Source organism: Lolium perenne, chromosome 7 (assembly GCF_019359855.2).
Source record: "Lolium perenne isolate Kyuss_39 chromosome 7, Kyuss_2.0, whole genome shotgun sequence".
Taxonomy (NCBI): Eukaryota; Viridiplantae; Streptophyta; class Magnoliopsida; order Poales; family Poaceae; genus Lolium; species Lolium perenne.
In genome coordinates, this window is record NC_067250.2 from 209349601 (window position 1) to 209374711 (window position 25111).

Here is a 25111-nt window from a genome sequence, read left to right on the forward strand (position 1 = left end):
TATCTTAATTTATTTCAAAACTTGTGAAATTGTGTGCTTCATTTGTTTCAGCACTTGTTAAACATTGTACTGATTTTCGCCGATTTTGTTTCAGCAATTTTCTGACTCTTGTTCACCGAACTTGTTAAATTTTATGTCGAATTTGTTTGAAATATGTCAAATGGCCGAGGTTGGGGGTATCCTGCCGGGGGGACGGCTAGAACTTCAGCGCTCCCCAGGCCAAATTTTCCTCCAATCCGGAGGAAAATTTCGCCGAATTTGGACGTAGGGAGCGCCAACGAGTGGAGATGCTCTAAGGACCTGTTTGGTTTGTGGCCCCAACTCACCCTAACAAAAAATTGGTCATGCCAAACATCTTTCCACATGTTTGGTTCATTACCAATTATTTGGCTGCCTTTGGACTACTTGTAGTTTTCTTCATTGATTCTTGCCAAAATTTTGGCAACCTGTGGGTGGCAGAATTCCACGCCAAAAAATTGGCTAACCAATTTTGGTAGGGCAGCTGTAGGCACAATCCAAACACACCCTAAATGCCAATACAGTGAAGCACAACTACTACGGGCCGAGGTAACGAACATCTGGAGCAGATACACCGTTGCCTACTCCCTACAAGGATATGTACAAGACAAATTTTGAACCCCATCCTGCTCCAGCACCTCAGACTCGCTGCGGACTACCTCTTTCTCTTCCCGGCTGAGCCTCCCGCAGCCTTCCCTGCAGACCCTGAAGCTTTTGATTTTGCTGGCGCCTTCTTTGCGCTTGACCCGTTGCCATTGGTCTTCAGGTCCAGCTGCACTTGAATTCCTATGGGAGTAGGATCAAAATTACAAATTAGTTAGAGCCACTTATATGCCGAGACAACACTGGCGACAAAAAAGGCAGAAAATGACAAGTAACCTTTCTTCTTATCACTCTGCAGGTCCAGTGTCGGCTTCGAGTCACCAGGAGCAAGTTCATCTGATAGACAAACAGAGCAGCGGTTAAACAACAACACACGCTGCAGAAATTATTGATCAGAACAGCATGCTGCTACTTGAATCACAACAGCAGCTCCATTGTAGTTTGGCTGGCTAAAGGCCTACATGCCATGTTACAGATTAAAGAACAAAAAAATGTTACAGATTAGTGTACAGATACATCCAAATTTAGACAAATCTAAGACATCCTTTTATGGATGGAGGGAGTATACAATGATGGTATGGCAGTACATACTGGCACCAAATGCATGTAAAGATATAAATTCATCCCTGGTCAAACAGATTACTCAAAGCATACAAGTGTTAAGCATCAACAATTCTACTTATGCATTATGTTTATCCTTACCTTAAAATCCTTATCTGTTTATTGACCAAGAAGAAAGACATACCATCATTTTCAGCATCAGAAGCTTCGTCTTCATCACCTTCAGCTGATGCTCCATTTTCTTCAGGCAAACTCTCATCCAATGGCTCCAAGATTGCTGCTACTCGTTTCTTTAATGTTTTTTTCATGCCTGGGATATTTATTTGATCTGCTGATCGAATAACACGACAACTACTTCCTTGTTTGTAAGCCTTCGTCAAGGCACTTTTAACAGCTGGTTGAATACCATCCATAGGATTTGGATGACCCTGCCAAACAAAAAACATATTGAGCAGCACCATCAGAAGGAAAGATGGCAACACCAATTATATTCAAACAAGTTTACTCAACTAAGACATTAGCCTGCATGCATGCTCACAGTTTGAGTATACTGAGTGTTAGTTATAAACTTCTAAACTGAACTTTTGTAACGAAACTACTTTTTAAATCACCAATACAACCCTAGAAACAGGCTACAAGTCTGTGGACCTAATACCCAATTACCGTGACACTACACATGCACGATACAACCAAGAAGATTCACGGTATCGTTATTGTATTTTACTTTTGCAACCGCATTGTCATCTCTATTGCATGAGTTTTCATTTCAAAAGCTTAATATTTCATTGATGTACTCAAGCAATTTTCAGTCCATATGATGAACTTGAATACACACTCACAGGCTTAATATTTCACTGATGTACTCAAACAATTTTCAGTCCATATGATGAACTTGAATACACACCACAAAAGATAAACGCAACAGTTGCAACTATCTCAAACAAGTCATCAAAATGAATTCAGAAGTCCTCATTGGCACAATGCAACATATAGAGTTACAGAAAAGCTACTCGCAAAACTTATTTGTATTATGTAACATTGCCACTCAAAGAGACGGTTAATGAATACCATTAGATGGAGGAAAACATCAAGAGCTTTTAGAATAATCACCAACCTTAAATTTGGATAATTCAACAAGTGTGTCAAAGTCTTCCTGGGTTAAACAGTAAGTATCCATAAACTCCACCACTTTTTGGACAGCTTCATCCTGCACGAATTAACAAATATGAGATCACCACTAGAGTTATAAAATAAAAGTTCCTGCACAGGAAATGCACTGCACGATTACTGCACTACAAAAAAAAGGTTGGACTACAGCACTAAGTTGTTAAACTAAAGTGTCAAGTGCATGTAGAGTGTGGAAAAATGTTCCCCATACTTTGCCAACAAACAAAGCCAACAACAACAACAACAACAACAACAACAACAACAAAGCCTTTATTCCCAAACAAGTTGGGGTAGGCTAGAGGTGAAACCCATAAGATCTCGTAACCAACTCATGGTGCTTGCACATGGATAGCAAGCTTCCACGCGGCTCTTTCCAAAATCTAAGATGGTAATAGTTGAATTAAGAAAGCACATGGGTGCAAGCCGCCTTTGTGTCAAATTAACCAGCTCTTTGCCAAAATTATTAAATAAGAAAAAATATTACGTTTAAAAATGAGCTAATTCATCACGCAGTATTTCCTCATGAGAAGCACATCTGTAAGATATGCAATTCAAACAATATGCAACAGTACGTTTGAACCAGCCCAGCAGTTGACAGATAATACTTAATGAATCTTCTATGGAAGCTTTGAACAAAAATCTTTTCATGCTTCACTAATTCAGTGAATGATCACGATAAGTCCGAAAAGGAACATTTTAAGTATACTGGAATACAATGACAAATGGAGTCTATTCATATAGCACATCATTAACAATACCTTAGGCATTGTCTTCAGTGGGCCAGTCAATTGTCTCAAGAGAAGAGTGAGATAATCCAGCCTCAACGCCTCCCTGCAGTTGCCAACAATTATAAAACTTAGACTACAATAAAACATAGCACAGATCCAGTTTAAGATCAAATTATGTTCTTTCAAGTTAAAACATTGTCAAAAGATCCCAAGTTTTGGTCAATGCTTGCCACACAAACGATGAGCGCCATGGTTTGAGTAGAAAAACATGATCCCTGATCCCTCTGATCCATATGTATCAGATGGAGTAGTTTTTATCTTTTAAATGCCAGCTAGGCAGGTTAAGAGAAGGGTAAGGCACCCTTTAATTCGCTCACTATGAAGGCAATTGTTCAAAAGTAATTACATCAGGAAGGCCCGTACATTTTTCCTAGCAGGTGACACTATGGTCCTGATAGTTTCATTGTGGTCCCCGGTGATAAAGCAACCGATCAAGAAAATAATCGATATATTTTTGATTTATCAATGTTCATTGAGTTATTACTCCCTCCGATCCGAAAAAGCGTCAGAACAGCGATTTTGCAAAATAACCCATGAGGTTTTTCTTTATCGACCCGCACTCCACTATAACGTCCGCCGCGCGAATGGAGGCTCGGGGCCGCGCCGTTTCCAGAACATGGCGACGAGAAAGCCTGGGTGGGGGATTGGAAGGAGCTGGACTGCGGCACAAGTGCGAGAGTCCCGGCGGCGGCGGAGAATGGGGGCAGGGAGGGTGTCGCTGGAGGTCTGGGCTTTTCCGGCTTCAATGGGAATGCGGGGGACGTCTCCTTCTGGCCGGCCGCGTCGGGAGCTGAAGGGAAGATGGCGGCCGGAGTAGGATTCAGGGGGTGCCGAGTGTGGAGAGATGGCGGCAGTGTGCGGGATTGGGACGAGGGGAGTGGGGTTAGGGATGGGGGCCCAGGGCAGATGGTCTGTATTCATCGGGTGGTGACCTGTGGTGCGGCCTGGTACGGGATTAGAATTTTATTTCCTGATTTGAGAAGGGTTAATTAGAAAACGCTAATTGTACTAGCCATCCGACACTTTTTTCGGATTGGAGGGAGTAATAATTTTACAAGCAATGTACATAAGTAGCATACTTTTACCAGTGAAGAACATGGTTTCTTGTGGTTAAAGGAAAGAACAGATTTTATGGTAGGGGCTAGGGTCCTACCGGGTCTAGGGCGGAGATTGTAAGGGTGGAAGTGAGGGCGGAGAGGCTGGGGAGCTCGGCGCCGGCGGCTGGGCGCCGTCGCGGAGGAAGAAGGCGGCGGCTAGGGTTGGTGCGGCGGGGGCGCAGGGGTCTCCCGTCTCCCTTCAGGAGACGAGACAGTAATGATATTGAATATTGTCTGATTAATCTCGAAGGGGTACAAGTGTTTATATAGGAGGACGGCCTCCTCTAAACCCAAATTTACTTGGGCTAAGCCCCTAATTTACTTGGGCTAAGCCCACAACTAGCCACTAGTGGGCTTCCTGCGTGTATAGGTCAGACCGACCATAACATCTCTCCCCGCCTTCTCAAACAGCTCGTCCTCGAGCTGAACTTCTAGAAACTGCTGGCGGGGATCTTCAAGGTTCTCCCAAGTCGCCTCGTCCTCTGGCAGGCCTGTCCAATGCACCAAGACATGCCAAACACCACGGCGCTGCTGGGCCTTCAACACGCGAGCCACACTCGCCGGGGCAGGCTCGAGACGCCCATCCGAAGTAGGTGGAAGAGCTGGTGGTGCAGAAGGAGGGTAGCCCCTGTAGGCCTTCAGAAGGCCGGCGTTGAAGACGTCGTGGAGGCGCGAGCCCGCAGGCAACTCAAGGCGGTAGGCGAGCTTGCCGATGCGCTCCAGCACACGGAAAGGACCGGCGTAACGAGGTCCCAACTTGCGCCTGGAGCGCGGGTCCAAGGACTGGGTCGTCCGGTGAAGAAGGCGTAGCCAGACCCAGTCGCCCACCGCAAACTCCGCCTCACGATGATGTGCATCATAGTACCTCCTAGCTAGCTGCTGAGCCTGAAGAAGTCGCTGGCGCGCCTCAGCCAGTATCTCGTCGCGGGTACGCAGCAGGTCATCCGCCGTCTCAGTACGGGCCGTGCCAGACGCATAGGGAAGCATCGCCGGTGGTGGCCTCCCGTAGACCACCTCAAAGGGAGTAGCGTGCAGCGCAGAGTGGTAGGACGTGTTGTAGCAGTACTCGGCCCACGCCAGCCAGTCCACCCAAGCTCGTGGACGATCCCCGGTGATGCAGCGCAGGTACATGGCGATGATCTTGTTGACGACCTCGGACTGGCCGTCCGTCTGAGGATGAAACGCCGTGCTCATGCGGAGCTTCACGCCCGCCAACCCAAAGAGGTCCCTCCATACGTGACCCGTGAACACAGGATCACGATCACTGACGATGGAGGACGGAAACCCGTGGAGGCGAACGATGCCGTCGAAGAAGGCGCGTGCCACGGACGCCGCCGTATAGGGATGGCCGAGGGCGATGAAGTGCGCGTACTTGGAGAAGCGGTCAACCACCGTGAGGATGACGGACTTGCCGCCAACCTTCGGCAGCCCCTCGATGAAGTCCATGGAGATGTCCGCCCACACCTGGGACGGCACGTCCAGCGGCTGTAGCAAGCCTGCCGGACGGAGCATCTCCGTCTTGTTCCGCTGGCATGTGACACACGCCCGCACCCAGTCTCGCATTAGGGCTCCATCCCCTGGAATGTAAAAGTCAACGCGGAGACGGTGCAGGGTCTTCTGGACGCCCTCGTGACCTGCAGAATGCGCCAAGGACAAGGCCTGGTGGCGCAGGTCTCCATGATCCGGCACGAAGATGCGGCATCCATGGAGGAGTAGTCCCTCGTCCAGGCGCCATGGCGCGGCCAGCTCGCCGTCGGCCAAGCGCTGGCGCAGCTGCTGCGCATCCGCAGCCGTGGCAGTAGCGCGGCGAACCTCGTCGATGAAGGCGAAAGATGGCCCGGAGTGGATGCAGAGGGCTGCACCGACTGTGGGCGCGTCCGCAGTGTCGTCAACGTCTCGGTGGGACAGGGCGTCGGCGACTGTGTTGAGGCGGCCGGGGCGGTACTCGACGGTGAAGTCGAAGCCGAAGAGCTTGCTGATCCACTGGTGTTGCGGCACAGCTACGGGTGCCGTGTTTGGCAGCAGGTGGATGCGGTGGTCACAGGGTCGCGAGGGAGGGAGGCCCGGCGGCTCGTCGAAGAGGTCGCCGTGCTGCTGCAGTAAGTCGGCCAGGAGCGGATGCGCCTCGTCTAGCGCGGCGGCCATCAGGTGGAGCTGCGGGGATGTGCCAGTGCTGCCCACGCTCGTCCAGTGAACACGGCGGCCGCCCTCGCGCCAGAAGATGAGGGACAGCACGTCGAGGTCCCACAGGATGGGGCCTAAGGTGCTCAGGAAGTCGAGGCCGAGGATGAAGTCGTAGCAGCCCAAGTCGATGCCGACGCAGTCGATGGAGAACGGCTCGTCGCCCACGAGCACGGGAACCTGTCGCGCCACGCCCTGGCACGTAAGACGATCCCCGTTGGCGACGGTGACGCTGTACTTCTCCGATCCCGCCGGCTGGAGAGCGAGGCGGCGCATGGCGATGTTGGACAGGAAGTTGTGTGTGGAGCCCGTGTCCACCAGCGCAGTAAGACGCTCCCCATTGATCGTCACCGGGAGTAGCATCGTCTTTGCCGTCTTGATGCCCGCCATAGCATGAAGAGACGACGAAGGCAGACGCGTCGACTGGCGCGTAGGTCGTGACACCGGCCTCAGTGACGGTGGCGGCTGCGAGCTCGGCGGTGAGGGCCTCAACGTCGGCGTCGTCGACGGTCTCCAGGTAGAAGAGGCGGGCGCACGTGTGGCCCGGTGCGTACTTCTCGTCGCAGTTGAAGCGCACGGCCCACGGCGGCGCCGCTCAAGCTGCTCCGCGCCGTCGCCCGCTTGAAGGCGAGTCGGCGCAGAGGAGAACTGCGGGCGCAGCAGCCGGCGCGGGGCGCGGCGGGCGGTGGGCGTCGGGAGGGTCGGGGCGCGGGACGAGCGCCGCCACGTTGCGCGTAGACCCGCCGCATGGCGAGGCGCGCGCCGCTCGTAGGCTCGTGCGTAGTACATGGCCGTCTGCAGTCCGCGGCTCGCGCATCTCGACGTCAACGCGGATGTAGTCGGGAGGCCGCCGACGAAGAGATCGGCGCGCCGCCGCACCGAGACGCCGGGGCATGGCACGCTAGCGCTCGAAAGCGGTCGGCGAAGTCCGGACCGTGGTGGTGAAGGCGAGGCGTCCCGGCTCGGCGGCGGGCCGCCGCGGAGGGTTGGCCCAAACCGCCGGAGGCACAGGGTCGCGGAAACGCTCCTGTGGCGGCATCCCGCCCTCGTCCCGCTCGAGGGCGTAGTACCAAGTCTGCGCGGCGCCCGTAGGTGATAGGAGGCGATCCACGTGCGGTCGGCGCCGAGCGTCCGCTGCCCCGAAAAACCGCTCACACTAGTTCGGCCGATTCAGGGATCGGTGGCGCCGTCGTAGGTGGCGAACTCCGCCTTGGTGAAGCGGGGCGGCTGCGTGCCGAGGCGGGACCTCGGGGCGCCTCCTGGCGGCCCGGGTTGAAGGACGTGCTCGCAGCGAAGGGGGCCGCAAACCCGCCAGGACCGCCAAAGGGGTGGGCGGGCTGCTGAACCGTCGTCCGCGCCGCAGTCTGAGTGTAGACGAGCGACGCGTCGATCCATGTGGGAATTGGCGAAGGCGATGGCGGCCACCACGCGGGGCGGCCGTTCTTGCGCGAAGGCGGCCGGTGGGGCGGTGGCGAACGGCGGCCGGTGGGGCGGCGGCGGAACGGCGGCCGGTGGGCGGCGGCGAACGGCGGCCGGTGGGCGGCGGGTGCGGCCGGCCTTGATCTCCGCGAGCTCGAAGCGGATGGCGCGGAGATCGCCGGCGAGGTCCGCCAAAGTGGCGGGCAGGAGGTCGAGGCCCGTGGGGGCGGCGGCGGCCTGGTCTCCGTTGGCGGCGGCGGCGGCCTGGTCTCCGTTGGCGGCGGCGGCGGCCCCTGCAGCGCGTGGGCGCCTGTCATGGCGGCGGGGATGGTGTTGGTGGCGGCGGCGGACGTGGTGGCGATGGGGTCGACGGGGGGGCTGTTGGAGCCCATGAGACCTAGGCAATCTGATACCAAAGTGGTAGGGGCTAGGGTCCTACCGGGTCTAGGGCGGAGATTGTAAGGGTGGAAGTGAGGGCGGAGAGGCTGGGGAGCTCGGCGCCGGCGGCTGGGCGCCGTCGCGGAGGAAGAAGGCGGCGGCTAGGGTTGGTGCGGCGGGGGCGCAGGGGTCTCCCGTCTCCCTTCAGGAGACGAGACAGTAATGATACTGAATATTGTCTGATTAATCTCGAAGGGGTACAAGTGTTTATATAGGAGGACGGCCTCCTCTAAACCCTAATTTACTTGGGCTAAGCCCCTAATTTACTTGGGCTAAGCCCACAACTAGCCACTAGTGGGCTTCCTGCGTGTATAGGTCAGACCGACCATAACATTTTACCATTAATACATGAACTTAAGTAGGATTCAGCAGGACAAGCTGGTTATGGAATGAAACACTGAGTTATGCTTCCCCTATCATGCAAAATATCAATGTGAAATGATGCATTCAATGCCGATAATGACATGAAGTGTGCCTGCCTAGTCAAATCAGCAGTCTCACTTCTTACTTCTGGAGTTCGTAAAACTTAGTGGCTAACCTTAATTTATTTCAGCTCATTGACAGCCACAAAGATTAAAAAGGTTATTAATTTCTTAGCAAACATAGAAGATAGGGTTCACCAAACGACTAATATGCAAAATTAAGATTGGGCATATTATTCATGACAGGTTACCAGATAAGAAACAAGTAGGCGGCCTGTCTTAACCAACAATTACATAATACATTGGAAATGAGAATATTAAAAGAAAGCCGCAGAAGACCAGTCAAACAGTGGTAAAACTCAAGTTGTGTAAAAGTACCCACCTGTCCACATTTGCTTGCTGCGATGCAAGAATATGACTATGGACATCTTCCATTAGTCTTTTGTTTTTGTTGGTAGTTGAGTACTTGCCCAACCATCCACCAAACCTATTAAAGTTCCGTTCACCCTGCAAAAAAATCCAATTCATTCTTCAAAAAACAAGAAAAAAAAGTAGAAATAATGATAATGGATGGTTAGGGTTTGAACTTTACTGCTTCAAGGACTTCTCTATTTCCATGCATCAAAGCAGCACTGGAATTGTTTTAAAGAGATTAGTAATCTTGGTTGGAACATTTGGATAAATCAAATCATCTGGATAAATCAATGTACATACGGTACTATAGATGAAGCAAAACAAGCAGCTTGGGACAGCTGCCACTGCCGATATCTTCTTATTTGTACATTAACAATATCACCGTCTGCTAGAGACTCAGCGGCACGGGCAAGATAGTTCATTCTTTTAACTCCACTATCATCCTTCCCCACAGCGCTAGGCCGATAATTGATATAATTTTCCTATAACGGGCACATGTTAGCACATGAATGTAGTCGGGCATACCACAGAAGCAACAGAGAATGGGTGCATCATCAGCTTTGAATTGGGAAAAAATAACTACTGTCAGGACAATTAAAAGACAAAATCAGCCTTAGAGCATAAATTTGTACGCAGCTCTAGCACACACCAACTCAGCTAAATATTTGAGTTCAGTACAGCCAACAATGGCGGGAACTTTTCTTCATATAAAAACTGGGATGATAGAAACTTGGAAGCAAGCATCCAGCCTTCCAGAAGAAAAAGTCTAGCCTCTGATGGCACAAACTTAAGTTATCTGATTCTCAATTCGTTCAGAGGCGCGATTGTGGGCTTCAGCAGGAGCAACGGGCCTCCAAGCGTCACTGCCAGCTAAGCTTAGCACTTAGGGGTGTGGCATGTGGCTGCCTACTTGTAGGATTGGAAATAACTTATTCTGTCAGGAAAATAAGTGATTTGATTCACAAAATATGAAATTTGCAACAGAAAACGTAGGATGCGTTTTAGGCTTATCACTCAAGGTAGGATTTGATTGCACAAATGAGAGTTCAGATTCTAGATTGAAAGCCATGATACACTATTATTATTAATTAATAGCTCTGCATTAAGTATGTAGAAAAGAAATCCATAGAAACCCAAAATCTCATGATGCAAACAAGGATGCGCTTGTACAGATGAGTAAACAAATTTGCACTATCGAATTCCAAACCTGTATAATCAAGGGAACTAAATCAGGATCGCTCATGCTCAAATCCATTCTCTCATCCATCCTTAGTCTCCCACCATTGAAACCGAACAGCCTGGAAGTTCAATATATAGCCATGAACATAAAGGCGGCATGCAAAAAATGCTAATTAACCAATTATAACCGCAAATATATTTAATCTGGTAGGAGCTAAAAAAAAACAGCTGATTAAATCCCTATCAAATCCAAAAACAAATAGAAGTGAACGAACGAATTACAGGAGCAAACAATTCCAACTTCGAGTGTCTATAATTGGGAAATTACACGTTAGCCGCTACAAAACTAACAAATTGCAGGAGCAAATAGTTCCAACTTCGAGTGTCTAAAATAGTTGGGAATTTGCATGCTTAGCCGCTACAAAAAAAACTATTTTAAAATATTTTTATACTACAATCACCAAATTCTCTAGGGCTACAACTCAGTACATGTACAAAGGTCTTATCCTAAATCTATTTAGCACGGAATGAAACCGTCAACTGAATTTTATCATACGCAGCAGCATTATGTGTTTTTGCAATGGATAAACAGTACGGACCTAGAAAAGGGTGAACTTTGGTTCAAAACTCAATAGAAAATATTTCCATATAAAATGCAAAAACATGAACAATATAGTTTCATTCTTCCCTGAAACAAAGAGCACAAAAGCATGAACAAACTATACCCATCTACCCTGCCATTATGTGATATAGTTTCCAACCCAAATCAGTAGTCATCCCTATAGGATATTAGAAATATCAAAAAAAGAGCGAGCAGTAGAGTAGAGTAATCAGGAACTTTGGTCATCTTTAATACTTACCAAATTAGACAGGACACTTTTATGACACCACAGGCATATTAATCAATAAACATGAACAGATCATAGAAAAACTGACTATAAAAATACTAAATAACTCCATAGAATACAATCTGATACACTAAAGAAGGGATCATACTTGTCCACAGCCGTGAATGGAGAGATATCTTCATCTTTGGCACTACTATTAAGGCGTAATCTTATATCATCATATTTGACCACAGACTGTGAGAGACTCATGTATTGCAAATGGTTGAGTGCCATGCGAATATCTCCATGTACTCTTTCTGCAAGCTCTTCCATCGCATTCTAGCAGATGAGAAAACCATATATTAGCAACTGAAACTGAAAAGCATAGTAATGGAAACATACACGTAAAGGAAGCTATATTTAATTTAAGTTCAAATTAATTGTGATACTATTCATGTGTTTTTGAAGTTTTGATCAATGATTGGAATAACAGAACTCTGAGAGCATATTGAGCACACCTCTTGAGCTTGAATACCTTCTTTTCTGGCAATCTCCATCAACCTCTTACCCATCTGTTGAGTATAGAAGTTAGAACCAACCCCAAAGTACAAGCTTTTGTGCAAATAGCAGTAAGCATGTTCCATCTTAATATATATAGTGTGAGGAGATGGAAAAATTAAACCAGGAAGAACCTTTACATGAGATAACCATGTTTTCTTATGTTCAGGAAAACAAGATTAAACAGACGATTTGTATGGGATAAAATGAGTAGCAGCACGCTAATAACATCTCTGCCTAGATATTGCAAGCAACTTAGAAGTGAGAACAGCATGTCACTTGTCAAAGTCAGCAGTAAGGGCAATAACAAGGTAATAGACAACAGTAGGAAAACTAATAATACTTTACAGAAATCATTATTAATACCAATGTGGCATGAAATAACCTGTTGCTTTGTTGGTTTCCTGAAGTTGAGTAGCAAACAGTAATTTACAAGGCTCTTCAATTTCTGGCTAAAACGGTCATTGCAAATGCAAACTATAGGAATCTTGGATATCTTGATGCTGGCAATAAGATCAGCAACTCCACCCCTATCGCCAGCAGACATACCGTCAACTTCATCCATGATTAGTACAGCCTTAGGCTTCTTTGTCCTGTGAAATTGTTCGACACTTTATTATCACAAAAATACAATCAAGGGTCAAGGGTACAAAAAGTTCATCATATGTTCTATGGTACAGACCGGTTGTCACTATAATTGAGGGTGGCATTGCTGATAAGCTCTTTGATAGAATTTGATGTGCTCCCCCCAACACCTTTCTCGATCTTGGAGTCTGCTTTACCGCGGCTATCACTTGCATTAACCTGTTATGAATACATCATTTTAATTTATGTCTCAGAGGTAAATAAAGAACAAATAGTTGTCCGAAAGATAAATAAGTATTATAGGTAAGAACAAAGACAAACCTCAATGGCCTGCAATCCAAGCATCTGACTGACAACTTTTGCAGTTGTGGTCTTACCAATACCTGGAGGTCCACTCAGCAATACAGCCTTTTTAGCTCCACCATCGGTTTGCTTCTTTCCTTTACCCTTTTGGCCAGGATGGAGGAATTGTTCCTCCCAACTTTTCAACCAATCATGAAGTTGTTTAACCTATGTATCAAAAGTTTATTCAAACTAAGTTGCTTGTCCATACATGTACATGACCAAAAACCAAAAGCGAAACTTCTCACCATTGATTGGTTGCCTACTATGTCGTTCGGAACTTTTGGCCGATATTTTTCTGTCCATTGCAAAGAACCACGGTCAACAACCTTGGCCTTTTGGTTGTTAGTGGAAGCAATTTCACTCTTTGATGCAATACTCTTGTCCATGGTACTGACTTGCTCAACAGCTGAAGATTCAAAAACCATATTTGCATAAGCATTAACAACATGAGAAGTGATAAATATGAAGAAAAAATCATACAAATGGATATGGTATTTGTAAGATCAAAGTAACATACACGGTGTTAGAGAGAAAGAAGACAGAACAAACACTACAATCACGTTTCAAGTTCATGCAACTAAGCAGGAATGTGTATGTGCAATATAGAACTATAGATTCATTACAATTCAGAAGTTCCTGGTTACCTCTTTTTTCAACTTTAACTGGAGAGCTCTTCGTCTGTGATTTCTGTAGCTTCTCAGAGTTGCTGTTATTTTCATGTTTGTTTGCAGGAGCCTTTGCAGGCTTTGATTTCCGGATCATATCAAATAAACCGTCTTCAGTCAAGAATGGGACCCTGCAACAAACGTGAGCATGTATGAAGAGGTGACAACTTAAACAAGCTCGCAGCATTCTTTTCAAAACAAAGCTATCAAGTAATACCCCAGATCTTTTGCTTTGTTAGATTTCACACCACCAACGTCTTCATCAGCCAACAGGTAATTCTGTCAACAAGCAATGTCAACACTCAGCAATGATAGACAATTAACACTTACAGCAGCTAGCTATATAGTGCTACACATACCGTCTTTTTACTAATAGAGCCAGTCACACGGCCACCATAACGCTTTATTACATCACCTGCTTCCTCCCGTTCAAGACTGCAAAAAAAGAGAAGTATGATGGTTTATTGTAAGTATGATCTCAATCAGGAAAGCTGGAAGTTCTAGAATAGTTATGCATACTGGTAGTTGCATGATCATAAGACAAATCACTTGATATCAACGAAGAAAGTAACCCGCACCTGTCAAGAGTGCCACTTATGACAAATGTCAGACCAGCTAAACAGTCAGGGGCACCCTCTGGGACTTCCTACAGAACATGGAATAAAATGTTTGCCGTTGGGTTTATTCAGAAACTAGTGATGTGACAACAATTATGATTTACCTTCTCCCCTTTGTGAGGAGGATCCTTCCTTTCACCAAAATTCATGAAACCTCTCCCGCCCCCTCCTCTCCCTCTTCCCCCAGGAGTAGATCCTGCTCCTCTTCCTCCCCTTCCCCTTCCAGCTGCTTTGGAAGGGGTCTTATCATCTTCATCCATCCTGTCCTCCTCGGCATCATCATCAAGACCAGTAGTCTTTCCATGAGCTGTTCCTCCGCCTCTTCCACCCCTTCCCCTTCCTCTTCCCCTTCCAGTTGATTTGGAGGGAGTCTTAGCATCTTCATCCATCCTGTCCTCCCCACCACCAACATCATCATCAGGAGTAGCAGTCTTTGCATGGACTGCTCCTCTTCCTCCCCTTCCCCTGCCTCTTCCCCTTCCAGCTGCTTTGGAAGGGGTCTTGGCATCTTCATCCATCCTTTCATCCTCGTCATCATCATTAGATGCAGCCTTCAACTTCTTTGATGGCGGTGGCTTCACAGGGGTTTTCCTTTTGGAAGGCGTCACAAAGTCATCATCATCGTCGTCTTCTTCTTCATCCTTAGGGACTCTGTTAGCTGCCAAAGGCTTGCTGTCATCCTCAAGTTGGTCGCTGCTTTTGTGAAGTTTTCTTTTAGGCAAACTCTTGCCGGTAACATCTGAATCTTTTTCTGTTTTGGGTGCGAAGTACTTGCTTGTCTTCCTTCTAGCTGAAGCATCTTGACTGCCAGACACCTGCACAATCCAGTATTCATCATCCTCGGATTAATAATGATTCACATGAACTGAGAGACGTCAAACATCAAATGTGGAAGCCAATTCATGAGCTTTATAGTGTGTATAATGTACTACTCCTAACAACTTTTAATCTAGAATCCTTGCATAGTCTGTAAGCGTAAGAACATTATCAAGGGTATGAAGCATTGTACCGAAGATGGCGCGGGCTTCTCTGGAATGCTGAGCACGGGCTTCTTGGCCGCGGCGGCGGCGCCAGTACCGGTGCCGGATGGCTTGGCCGCACCAGCATTCTTGTCGTGCGGCTTCATGAACCATTTCCTGATGTCCGACGACTGCGCCACGAGGAAAGCAAGAACGGCGGGAAAAAAAAAAGGTCAGGCCCGCATCGAACCAAGAACCCTCGGGGGAGGAAGAAACCCAAGAACTCACCATCTCCTACCCGGCGAAATCCCGGATCTTTCCCTCTCTGGCCCCGGAGCGCGAATGGGGCCCAAATTGGAGGAGGGCGGCCGGAGTGGGGCCGGAGGGGAGGAGGAGGGCGGAGGAGGGCGGCCGGAGTGGGGCCGGAGGGGAGGAGGAGGGCGGAGGTGGGCGGCCGGAGTGGGGCCGGAGGAGAGGAGGGCGGCCGGAGTGGGGCCGGAGGAGAGGAGGAGGGCGGAGGAGGGCGGCCGGAGTGGGGCCGGAGGGGAGGAGGAGGGCGGAGGTGGGCGGCGACGTATCGACGGGGACGGAGTTTCGCGAGCCACGCTCGGTTCGGGAGAGGAGAGCGAGCAGTCGCTCGATTCCGAGCGAATACGGAGGTCCAGACCTCCGAATTGGGCTACGGGTTAAGTTGCCCCGCGCGGACCTCTCTTTAGAATTGGGCAACAATTTCAAACATCAATATCTAGCACATCCAAACAGCAGAATTGGACCCTCAATTCTAGATTTCCCAATTCAGAGCCCAATTCATTGCAACCAAACACAGCAGATTTTTTTTGTGCGTAGAAACAATATTCTTGCCCAGCTTGCCCATACACCAAAGACCCACTTTTCAACTATGGAATGCACTTCTCAACGAATTTGCCCTAGTTGGCCACGTGATGAAAAGGAAACACTCCCATAAATTTAAAGATAGGCTAAGCACGACGACAACTAATATTAAACGGAGAGTAGCTTTCTAAATTTCTTGGTAACATTGTCCTTTGTAAATGACTTATTTCTTCATTGTACTTCGTATAAAATTTACAGCGGGAAACTCTCCCACCGTTTTCCCCTAAAAAAACATTCTTGGTTGTGCAACCAACAGGCTAAGCCCAAAGAAAAGAAAAGGTACTCTCTAACTCTGATGCTCCTAGCACGAGCAGACCCTCCACTGTCCTAAATTCTCTATGATCTGAGAAATCAGAGCTACCACGCTGCGTTGTAGGGACACATCGTGAAAAACTCCAGCATTTCTCGATTTCCAGAGACTCTGTTTGTTTATGCTTAAACACCGGAAGCACACATAGTCGACTGCTTGCTACCACGCCCTCTTCATAGTGTGACGACAAAACAAATCCATATCCCAATATTTGTTCCCTGCGCGAAACGGACATGCGGGTCGGTCACCGGTATACCTGGGCATACTTAGGGCCAGGCCGGGCTTCGGCAGGGCCTTACGCAAAAACCCAGGCCCAGGTCCGGCCATCGGGCCTGAAATTTTGGTTCAAGCCCGGCCCATCACATGAAATACCCATCGGGTCTCGGGCTGGGCATTTTCCTTATTTGACGCATTTCTCGAGCCCAGGTCTGGCCCAGCACGACCATCGGGCCTAAATATGTGGCCTAGGCATGTTGGAGCTGGCCCAAGCTTGGGAATTTCGGGCCGGGCCGAGCCGGGCCGGTCGGGCCGGGCTTTCCATGGTCAGGTATGGTCACCGGCCAGGAACCTAGCAGAGCCTTTTTTGTTTTTCTTTTTTGAGCTCATGGCATTGACGCGTTTGATTTCAGATACTAAATGTATTTGTTTTGATTCGTTACATAAAATAGGTTGTCCGATCAAAAGTGTCTGTTTAGGCCGGGTAGTCCAGCGACCCGACGTATTTGGTTCGACCTACACCTGGGCAAAGTTTGGGCCAGGCCGGGCTTCGGGCCGGGCTTAAAAAAGCCCGCATGTAAAAAAGTCAGGCCCGAGCTCGGCCCGACCCAACCATCGGGCCTATAATTTAATCCCGAACCCGGCCCAAACAAGCAAAAAGCCTGGCCTGGCCAAGAAGCCCGGCCCGACCAGGCTAAAATGTGCAAAAATGAAGGCTCGAGCTCGGCCCAGCCCGACGTTCGGGCTCAGATTTTAGGCCTGAGCCTGGACCGAAGTGCAAGCCCGACCCGGCCCGGCCCGGGTTTTCGGGCCGGACCGTCTGGGCCGGGCTGCCCATGCCCAGCTGTAGTCCGACCTAACCGGTTTGTAAGTTATTTATCAAAGTTCACTAAATAGGCTAATACATGAGGAAAAGAGGGCATGCAAACCGAAAATATAGCAAACCAAACATGGCCAAATTTAGGGAACCACATAGTTCACATGCATTAGTATCGAATAGTGTTAAACAATAAAAGTTTCATGCGAAGTAGAAAGATACGTGAGAAAGACCACACATCGCGTTGGAATATGATGGTTCGCTTCTTCTCTAACCAAGCCTTTGTTCCAGCTCCCATGAGGCTCAAGTCCACGAGCATTATTTGGCTCTCCTCCGTGAGCAAGTTGGCATTGGCCTCATTCTTCTGGACTTGCATGGATTGTTTTGTTAGGTCGATGAAGGTGGCGCATGTGGCCTCTTTGTCTCGGCGCCGCTTCTCCTTCCTCTTGACAATGTCCTTCTCCTTATCAGCCATCATTGGCTTCAAGGTCCCACTCAATGCAAGTGTCGAAGCATCGCGCTTGAGATTGTCTATGGTAGCCTTGTGGCCTCATGGCCGAGATGGAAGGGCACTATTGCATGGGTCTTCCTCTGCAAGATCAATGGCCATTGTCACTCCCGCATTGTCGTTCTTGATTCTTAGTTTGTAGGCCTCATAGTCTGCCCTCTACTTTGGGAAATCCTTGAACTCCCTCCAACAATGAACCATGTGGTATCCCCTTTTCAAATAACCGAGAAGTACTCCAAAGCACGGGGTACCTACACATGCACAAACCGTTAGATGCACTAACATGTGAAGCCATGTACACAACCGGATTGGGAATGGCCTTACCATATCAACAACGTCAAGGCCACTAACGAGGCAGGAAACCACATGATCGATCATTGCATCTCTTTTGGATTGATATTTGGTGCCGATCACTATGGATTCAGAAGGGAGCATGTCGCCGTTGTTCATGGAATTCTTGGGTGACCTTTCTCCAATAAGAATTGCCCTTCTGCTCGGCACCGCGAATAAGACCGAGCAAAGCCTAGAGTTCACGCTTTCACCACTCCCTATGTTTTTCACTTTCTTGTTTTGGTTTAATAAAGTTCGAGCTTTGTAAAATTTAACCGAAAATATAGGAGGATATATCAACATCCACAATATCAAAATCATACAATATGAAATCATACTTCATAAGGATTCTAATATTATAGATGTTATATTGTAGATGCTGGTAATTAACTTTACCAAGTTTGACTTTGACTAAACCTATGAGACAAAGTAATAACAAAAAAAGTACTATATGTGGTTAACCGTCTAGGTGTCGTCGCATGCGCTCGTGGAACTCTGCTGATCCTTGGTCTCAAAATAAAAGCCTCTAGTAATCCTTCAAGAGTAGTATCCGCCAAGGCGAGGGCGCCGCATCGCCAGCGCCAGTCTACTCAGCCGTCCCGCCAGAGCGCGAGGCTGGCTAGGTCTCGCTCCGGGACGGAGGCGGTGGAGCCGACTGTGGTAGAGCAGGCAGAGATGCGGGCTGCGGCCCGCAACCTCGACTCAGGTACCCGTCCTACCTCTCGCCCCCCTCCCTCTGTTCCTCCCCCCTATGGCTCCCTTTTTCTGTTCTTTCCACGGCGTCGCTGGACCACCTTGGTGAGATGGCGTCGGATTGTGGTGTGATTTTCAGGGGGGAACGCGGCCCTCGGGTTGAACAGCTGGCGGCGATTCAGGCCAAGGAGGTCTATGATGGCGTGCTCGCAGCCTCTCGTGCTCAGCTGGAGCACGAGTGGGCGACCACCGCTACCCCGACCGACCCTGTTCAGTTGGCACCTGGGTCTGGTCCGGAGGCCTCCAATGGCACTAACCCCCTGGAGGGGTCTGCCGCGGCCCCTCAGTTGGGGGGGCGTGTGGGAGACCTCCTAGGCCCCCGTACGGACCCTCGACGCGTAGTAGGGCTCGTTCGGTTCCCAATAGGGGAACCACCAAATCTGATGATATCCAATGAGTGTTCCCTTCTTTTCACTTATTTGGAACATCAGGAGGTTCGAGGCCCCAGGACGCCAACAACAATTGAAGGAATACATGCGGCGCGAGAATATGGATATTGTGGGGCTCCAAGAGACGATCAAGGAGTCGTTCCTCCTTCACGAGCTGGAAGGCATTAGTAGACACAAGTTTGCCTGGCATTGGCGCTCGGCCTCGGGCCACTCTGGCGGCATTCTGAAAGTGCATGGAACCCCCATGTGTGGTTTTGGTAATTAATGACAATCCCTATGGACTAATGTTTGCATTGAGTTATATTTGTAGGAGTTGTCCATAGGCAATTCTTGAACCATATGTTGGCTTCAAGGTTGCAATAAGAAGAATTTGATGAAGGATATCAAGTGTCAAGTATGTCTTGAAGATGAAGATGAAGTGAGCCCTCAAGTTACTTCAAGACATCAAAATGTTTGTATTAGGTTGAAATAAGAAGAAATTGATGAAGGATATCAAGTGTCAAGTATGTCTTGAAGATGAAGTGAGCCCTCAAGTTACTTCAAGACATCAACATGATGAAGAATGATGAAATGAAGTGCAAGTTCAAGATGAGCCATCTCGAAGAGATCCTTTGCTTGAGTATTGCCATCCAAATGAACAAGATCAAGTCTCAAGTATGTCTTGAAGATGAAGATGAAGTGAGCTCTCAAGGTTAACTTCAAGACATCAACGAAATGAAGTGCATGTTCAAGATGAGCCATCTCGAAGAGATCCTTTGCTTGAGTCTTGCCATCCTTATGGTGATCATGGATATGTGAAGATGCGCCGAAGAAGAAGCTCTCCCATGGTGGATTATGGGGGAGCAATCCACAAGACTTCATCAAGCAAGCACAATCAAGAAAGGCGTTCCATCTTGTTGAGGTCAAGATCGTCGTCATCGAGCTCAAGTGGAATGTGCAACTATAAGGTTTGCTCTTGATAGGGTTTCTTTCTCACCGGTCTCATAGTGTAGTTGGAGACCGGTTTATAGTTTAGTTGCCGTACTATCAAGAGGGCTCTCGAGTGAGTAACTCGATCGTATTGTTCGGAGAGAGCACAAACCTTTGCATCATTGCATCATCTTTCTTGGTTGTTATTTGGACCTTATCCATGTGATGTTTTAGAGCTTGTGCTTATTCTCATGACAAGCTCTAGTTCATCGAAAACGGATTTCGCATAGATCACTTGTTGCGTTTTCGAGTTTGGTTCATCATCTTTCTTAGTTTTAGTTGGATCTTATCCATGTGATGTTTTAGAGCTTGTTCTTATTCTCATGACAAGCTCTAGTTCATTGAGAATGGTTTTTGCATGGGCAACTTGTTGCATTTTCGAGATTGGAGGTTTTACCGGTATGTCTTTTTTAGATAGGTCAAACTGTCGTTGCCTAATCGACGGTACCTCGGAGGAGGGATCCTCACGAGGGGAAGAAGAAGTAGGGGCCATAGGGCGGAGTGCACACGGGACGGTGGTACGCGATTTACCCAGCTTCGGAACACCTGCATGATGACAGGGCCTACTGTTGCTTGTCTGGAATTATCTGGGCGCTTTCGCGTTGTTACAATGAGTTGTGGTTGTGCCTCTAGGGCTCCCGGGATCCGGCTTATAAAGGTGCACGGATCTAGGGTTTACATGGAGAGTCCTAGCCGGATACAGGTTGCCTAACTACGATACAATATCTTGCCGTGCACGTTAAGGATCCGCCTTCCCATCTATGTCGTACCGGATCCGGGTTCCTTAATGGGCCTTCATGGATCCGGGTTCCTCCTCAAGGTCGGTCGGATCCGGCTCCCTCTGCCTGGGCCGGACTTCATCCGTCAGGATCAACAGCAACTGGGCCACCCGATGGGCCACATGCCACATCACCATCTGTGGGCCACCCGGGCTTGCCGGATCTAGGCACTTTCGATGGTACACCCATGAAGTATACCCACAACAGTAGCCTCCAGAGTTCTCTGAGTTTCGCCTGCTGTTTCCGCCTTGCTAGCCCATCATGGTCTCCGGCAATGTTGGTAACGCGGAGAAATTTGAAGAACTCCAGCCTCTTATTTTCTTCTTTCTCAACCTTTAGTCGGAAAAAATATTCCCATCCTGTGGGACTTCATCCATCGACGGTTCAAGACACGTTTCCGGGTTACTTCCCTGCTTGCGAACGAGAACTGCTTATCTTCGCGTGATTACCCGAAATCTTAAAAGACTCAAACGGTTCCGCCAATTCTGGCGCCATTTTCGTGCAATTTGCGCGGTAACTTATCCTTAGCCATTTTTACCGTTTAGGGTTGGGACACGTGTCACGCATCCAACGGTGCGACGCTTGCGTTTCGACCACAGGATGCGGAGCACGAATCTCCTCCCTCCAGCCTATAAATATCCACCGTCAACCCTAATTTCCCATTCACCCCCCTTTCTCACCTCTCTGCGAAGCGCCGCCCGCGAGCTCCTCCTCCGCCGTGCCGGAATCTGCCGGAAAACTCGCCGGAGCTTCGCCGGAGCGATTTCACCACCGTGGTGTTCATCGAGTTCTTAACTCCGGCGAGCCACCGTACGAAAACCTCGTCGCCGGCGACTCCGACCACCGCGGAATCCATTACGGTAAGTTCTCCGAGCTTCGACCCTTCGCCATAGCTGGTAGGGGTGATCCTTAGGACGAAGACGTGGATCCGACTAAGTCTTGTTTTTCCGCGACTTCTCTGTCTTCAGATGTCTTCTGCGACTCTGCCTCCAACCTCCGAGCCGATCATGGCGACGCCACTCTCCTCTGCCCCTCCTCCCTTCGTCCCAGTCCAGCTGGATCCTACAAAGGATTCCGGCAAGGACGCCGAAGGCACCTCAGCTATCCCGGAAAAAACCTCCGTGGCGGAGCAAGCAGAAAAGAAGGCGGAAGAAATCGCCGCCAAGAAATCCAAGGCCCGCCAGCGAGACTCGGAATCCAAAGGGAAATGGTGGCCCTGCACCACCACAGAAACGGAGCTGAAGAACTTGGAGGGGGAAGGCTTCCTGCAACCCGGAAGCTGGAGGACAGTTCCGAATTCCTTAGCTCCAGCTCCCCAAGACAACGAGATGGTGCTGACTAAAGCGCTAGTGGAGCGAGGCTTCTCATTTCCACCTTCGGACTTCTTCTCGGAAATCCTGAAGGTATATGGGCTCCAGCCCCACAACATCTCTCCAAATAGTGTGCTAGCTATTAGCAATCACGTCACCCTCTGCGAGGGCCATCTCCGGGTACTTCTCGAACTCTCTCTGTTCCAGTATTATTTCTCCGTCAAGAAGGAGAAGATCCGCCAGACCTCCGAGCTGGCGACGTGCGGATCCATTACCTTTATGATCCGCCCTGGCCGCGTCTACCCACATACCGACCGCCACGAATCCTCGCGGTACTGGTCAGGGGGTTTCTTCTATTTGAAGGACGTCTCCAACCCGGCGAGCGAAAGGAAATTGCCGCCATTCAAGAACTGCCCCGCCAGCGAGACTCCGGCATGGACGCAGTGCCCCCATCTCTCCGAGTCGCCCGAACTGACCCGCGCCGTTAGGCGGATCTGCAAGCTCACGGAGGAGGGGCTGACAGGGAAGGATCTCACCTTGTCCTGGTTCACCAAGCGGATCCAGCCGCTCCAACACAGGGACCGCCTGATGTTCCACTATACAGGGCGCGACGACCCAATGCGCGCCACGAAAGACAATCTCTCCGCCGACGCCATCGACAAGAGGATCCGGCTCCTCATCAAGATTCCGCGTGAACTTCATGTTCACGTGTGTAACAAAGACATCAACATCAACGGTTCCGGAACCGCGGTATGTTATCTCGACTTGTCCATTGTTTCCTTTGCATTCAAATTTTTGTCTAAGTGTTGGCTCTGTGTCTTAGCTCGAAGCCCTCGAGGAAGGTCAACTCGGAACCCTCGTCAGGGTCCCTTCTACGGGCAACACGGATCCGGAGGCCGGATCGGAGGCGGAAACTCATGACGCTCCGCGCCCTTCCAAGAGGAAGAGGGCTGCTCCCTCCAGTCCTGCAGCAAAACGCGCCCGCGAAGTGCTCAGCACTGCGGCTACTCGGAAAGCAGAGGCGGAGAAGAAGCACCTCAAGCTTATTGATACCAGCAACAGAGGCCAGCCTGACATCCAACAATTCTTCAAGCCTTCCAGGTAAGTGCTTGGTTCCCGGAATCCAAAATCTTCTGTTTTCATGAGCAAACCCTTACGTATTTGCTATGCTTTTTCCTTTTACTGAAGTTCCGGAAGCCAGCCCCCCAAGGCTCCAAGAGCCCTCAAGAAGAAGGTCAAGCCGTCTTCGGCTTCTATCCCCGTTACACCTGAGGTGGAGGTTCCGCCCAAAGCCTCATCTGCCAGCAAGCCGGATCCCAAGGATGTCATCAACATCGATGACCTTTCCGAAGACCCCGCTGGCGATTCCGGCAAGGGCGCCTCCTCGTCTGCACCTCCGCCTGATCAACCGAGCGCCACCTTTGCCGAGCCCACGGCGAAGGAGTATGAGCAGAAGGTGCAGCTTATTCATGCCTCCAGCACGCTTCAAGCTAACCCTCAACCAGCTCCATCTCTGCAAAAGCTTTCCCTTGCACAGCGCCACGCGGAAGTTTCCGCCATGATGGACAAGGTGTGGGGGACGGCGAACACGGAGATGCAGGAGCTCACCGACCTGGAGAACGACCTCAAGGTCTTTTTCGCTAAGCACAAGGACGTGCGCCAGGTAACACTAGCCCCCAAGCATTGGGTCAGACATTTTTTCTGTGTAACATGTGTTAGCAGATGCTTTCTTCAATATGTACCTTTAGGCGGAAATTTAAAATTTTATACCTCCAAGACTTTGAATTCCTCGCCAGCCCCCAAGATTTTAAATATCCGACTAATTCCTGACTGCTTCTCAGACCACGCGGAAACTGCACGAAGATCTGCGCGTTCACGTGCTGGAGCAGATAACAGAGATTGAGGGGCTGCGCCAGAACGCGGAGAATAGCCAGAAAGCTATCCAGCATCTGGAGACCCGCCTTCGGGGTATGAAATCCGAATTTTGATCTGTATGTTGATATAACTGTTCATGATGCATAATATGTGCGACTTTCCACCTGCAGAAGAAACTGCCAAGCGCTCCTCCTTTGATGATCTGTCCGCCAAAGTCAAGGTGCTCGAGGCGGAGAACGAATCCCTCAAGACCTTTATCAAGGAATCCTCCGACAAGGAGAATGAGGCGAGGAAGGAGCTCTCCGAGAAGCATGCCCGCGACATGGCGGAACTGAATGATAAACTAAAGAAGAGCCAACAACGGGTAACTTCCTTAGTGGCCAAGAATAAGGTTCAAGAAGCGGAGGCGGAAGCCATTGACAAGCTCATCTTCCGTAAGCGTTTTTTCCTTGTTGTTGCTCCGACTACATCATATGCTGTTCTGTCCGCGAGGGAACTGAACCCCATTTTTCCACAGCGAGCCTTGGCTTCGAGTGGACGAAAGAGTCAACCCTCAAGAGGACGGAGGCATATGACGAAGCGCGGAGTTCCATCGACGCGCTATTCGCAGCCTGTCGCGGAATCGCCAAGACCCTGTCCTTGAAGAGGGCCAAAACCACAGTTATTGACACAATGACCAAGCTGATGGAGCAAGTGCCGGAGTTCATCAAGGATTGGCAGGAGTCTTTCGCTCGCGGAGTCGCCTCCCTGGTCTTAGCCACTTGCAAGGCTCACTTTCCTTCGCTCAATTTCGCGGATGTTGCGCGTGGCACTCCAGAGGGTTCCGACATGCACGCCATCCTTTCGGAAACCAAAGGATTTGAACAGCTGTTTGTCAGGCGAGTTAACCACTCGTTCTGGTATCACAAGTATGATCTGCCCAAGGGATTTTCCGACGCGGAAGAGGAGGAAGGCGAGCCGGAGTACTACGCGGAGGGTTCCGGGTCAAGCATCGAGCTTTCCGGAAAAGGCTCCGACGACGACTCCGAAGCTGGCTCCGGCGATAGCGATGGCGATGGCTCCGCCTATGAAGAATCTGAAGAGGAGGACTCCGAGTAGAGTTCCTGTGAAACAATAAAACT

The 25111-nt window shown here is 49.4% G+C and overlaps 1 protein-coding gene across 1 annotated transcript; it reads right to left on the bottom strand.

The window, feature by feature from the left end:
* Positions 1 to 303: 303 nt before the first annotated feature.
* LOC127314353 (replication factor C subunit 1) lies at positions 304 to 15274 on the bottom strand. Its single transcript, XM_051344809.2, has 22 exons — positions 15132 to 15274; positions 14894 to 15034; positions 13989 to 14699; positions 13846 to 13913; positions 13627 to 13702; positions 13485 to 13546; positions 13247 to 13398; positions 12848 to 13008; positions 12579 to 12767; positions 12355 to 12476; positions 12058 to 12265; positions 11633 to 11686; positions 11284 to 11453; positions 10316 to 10406; positions 9409 to 9590; positions 9287 to 9326; positions 9077 to 9201; positions 3108 to 3180; positions 2297 to 2389; positions 1367 to 1610; positions 898 to 957; positions 304 to 804 (listed from the first exon to the last, which is right to left on the bottom strand). Exons 1-22 carry the CDS (start codon positions 15132 to 15134, stop codon positions 674 to 676), a joined length of 3156 nt encoding a protein of 1051 aa, XP_051200769.1. The 5' UTR covers positions 15135 to 15274; the 3' UTR covers positions 304 to 673.
* Between the last annotated feature and the right edge of the window lie 9837 nt (positions 15275 to 25111).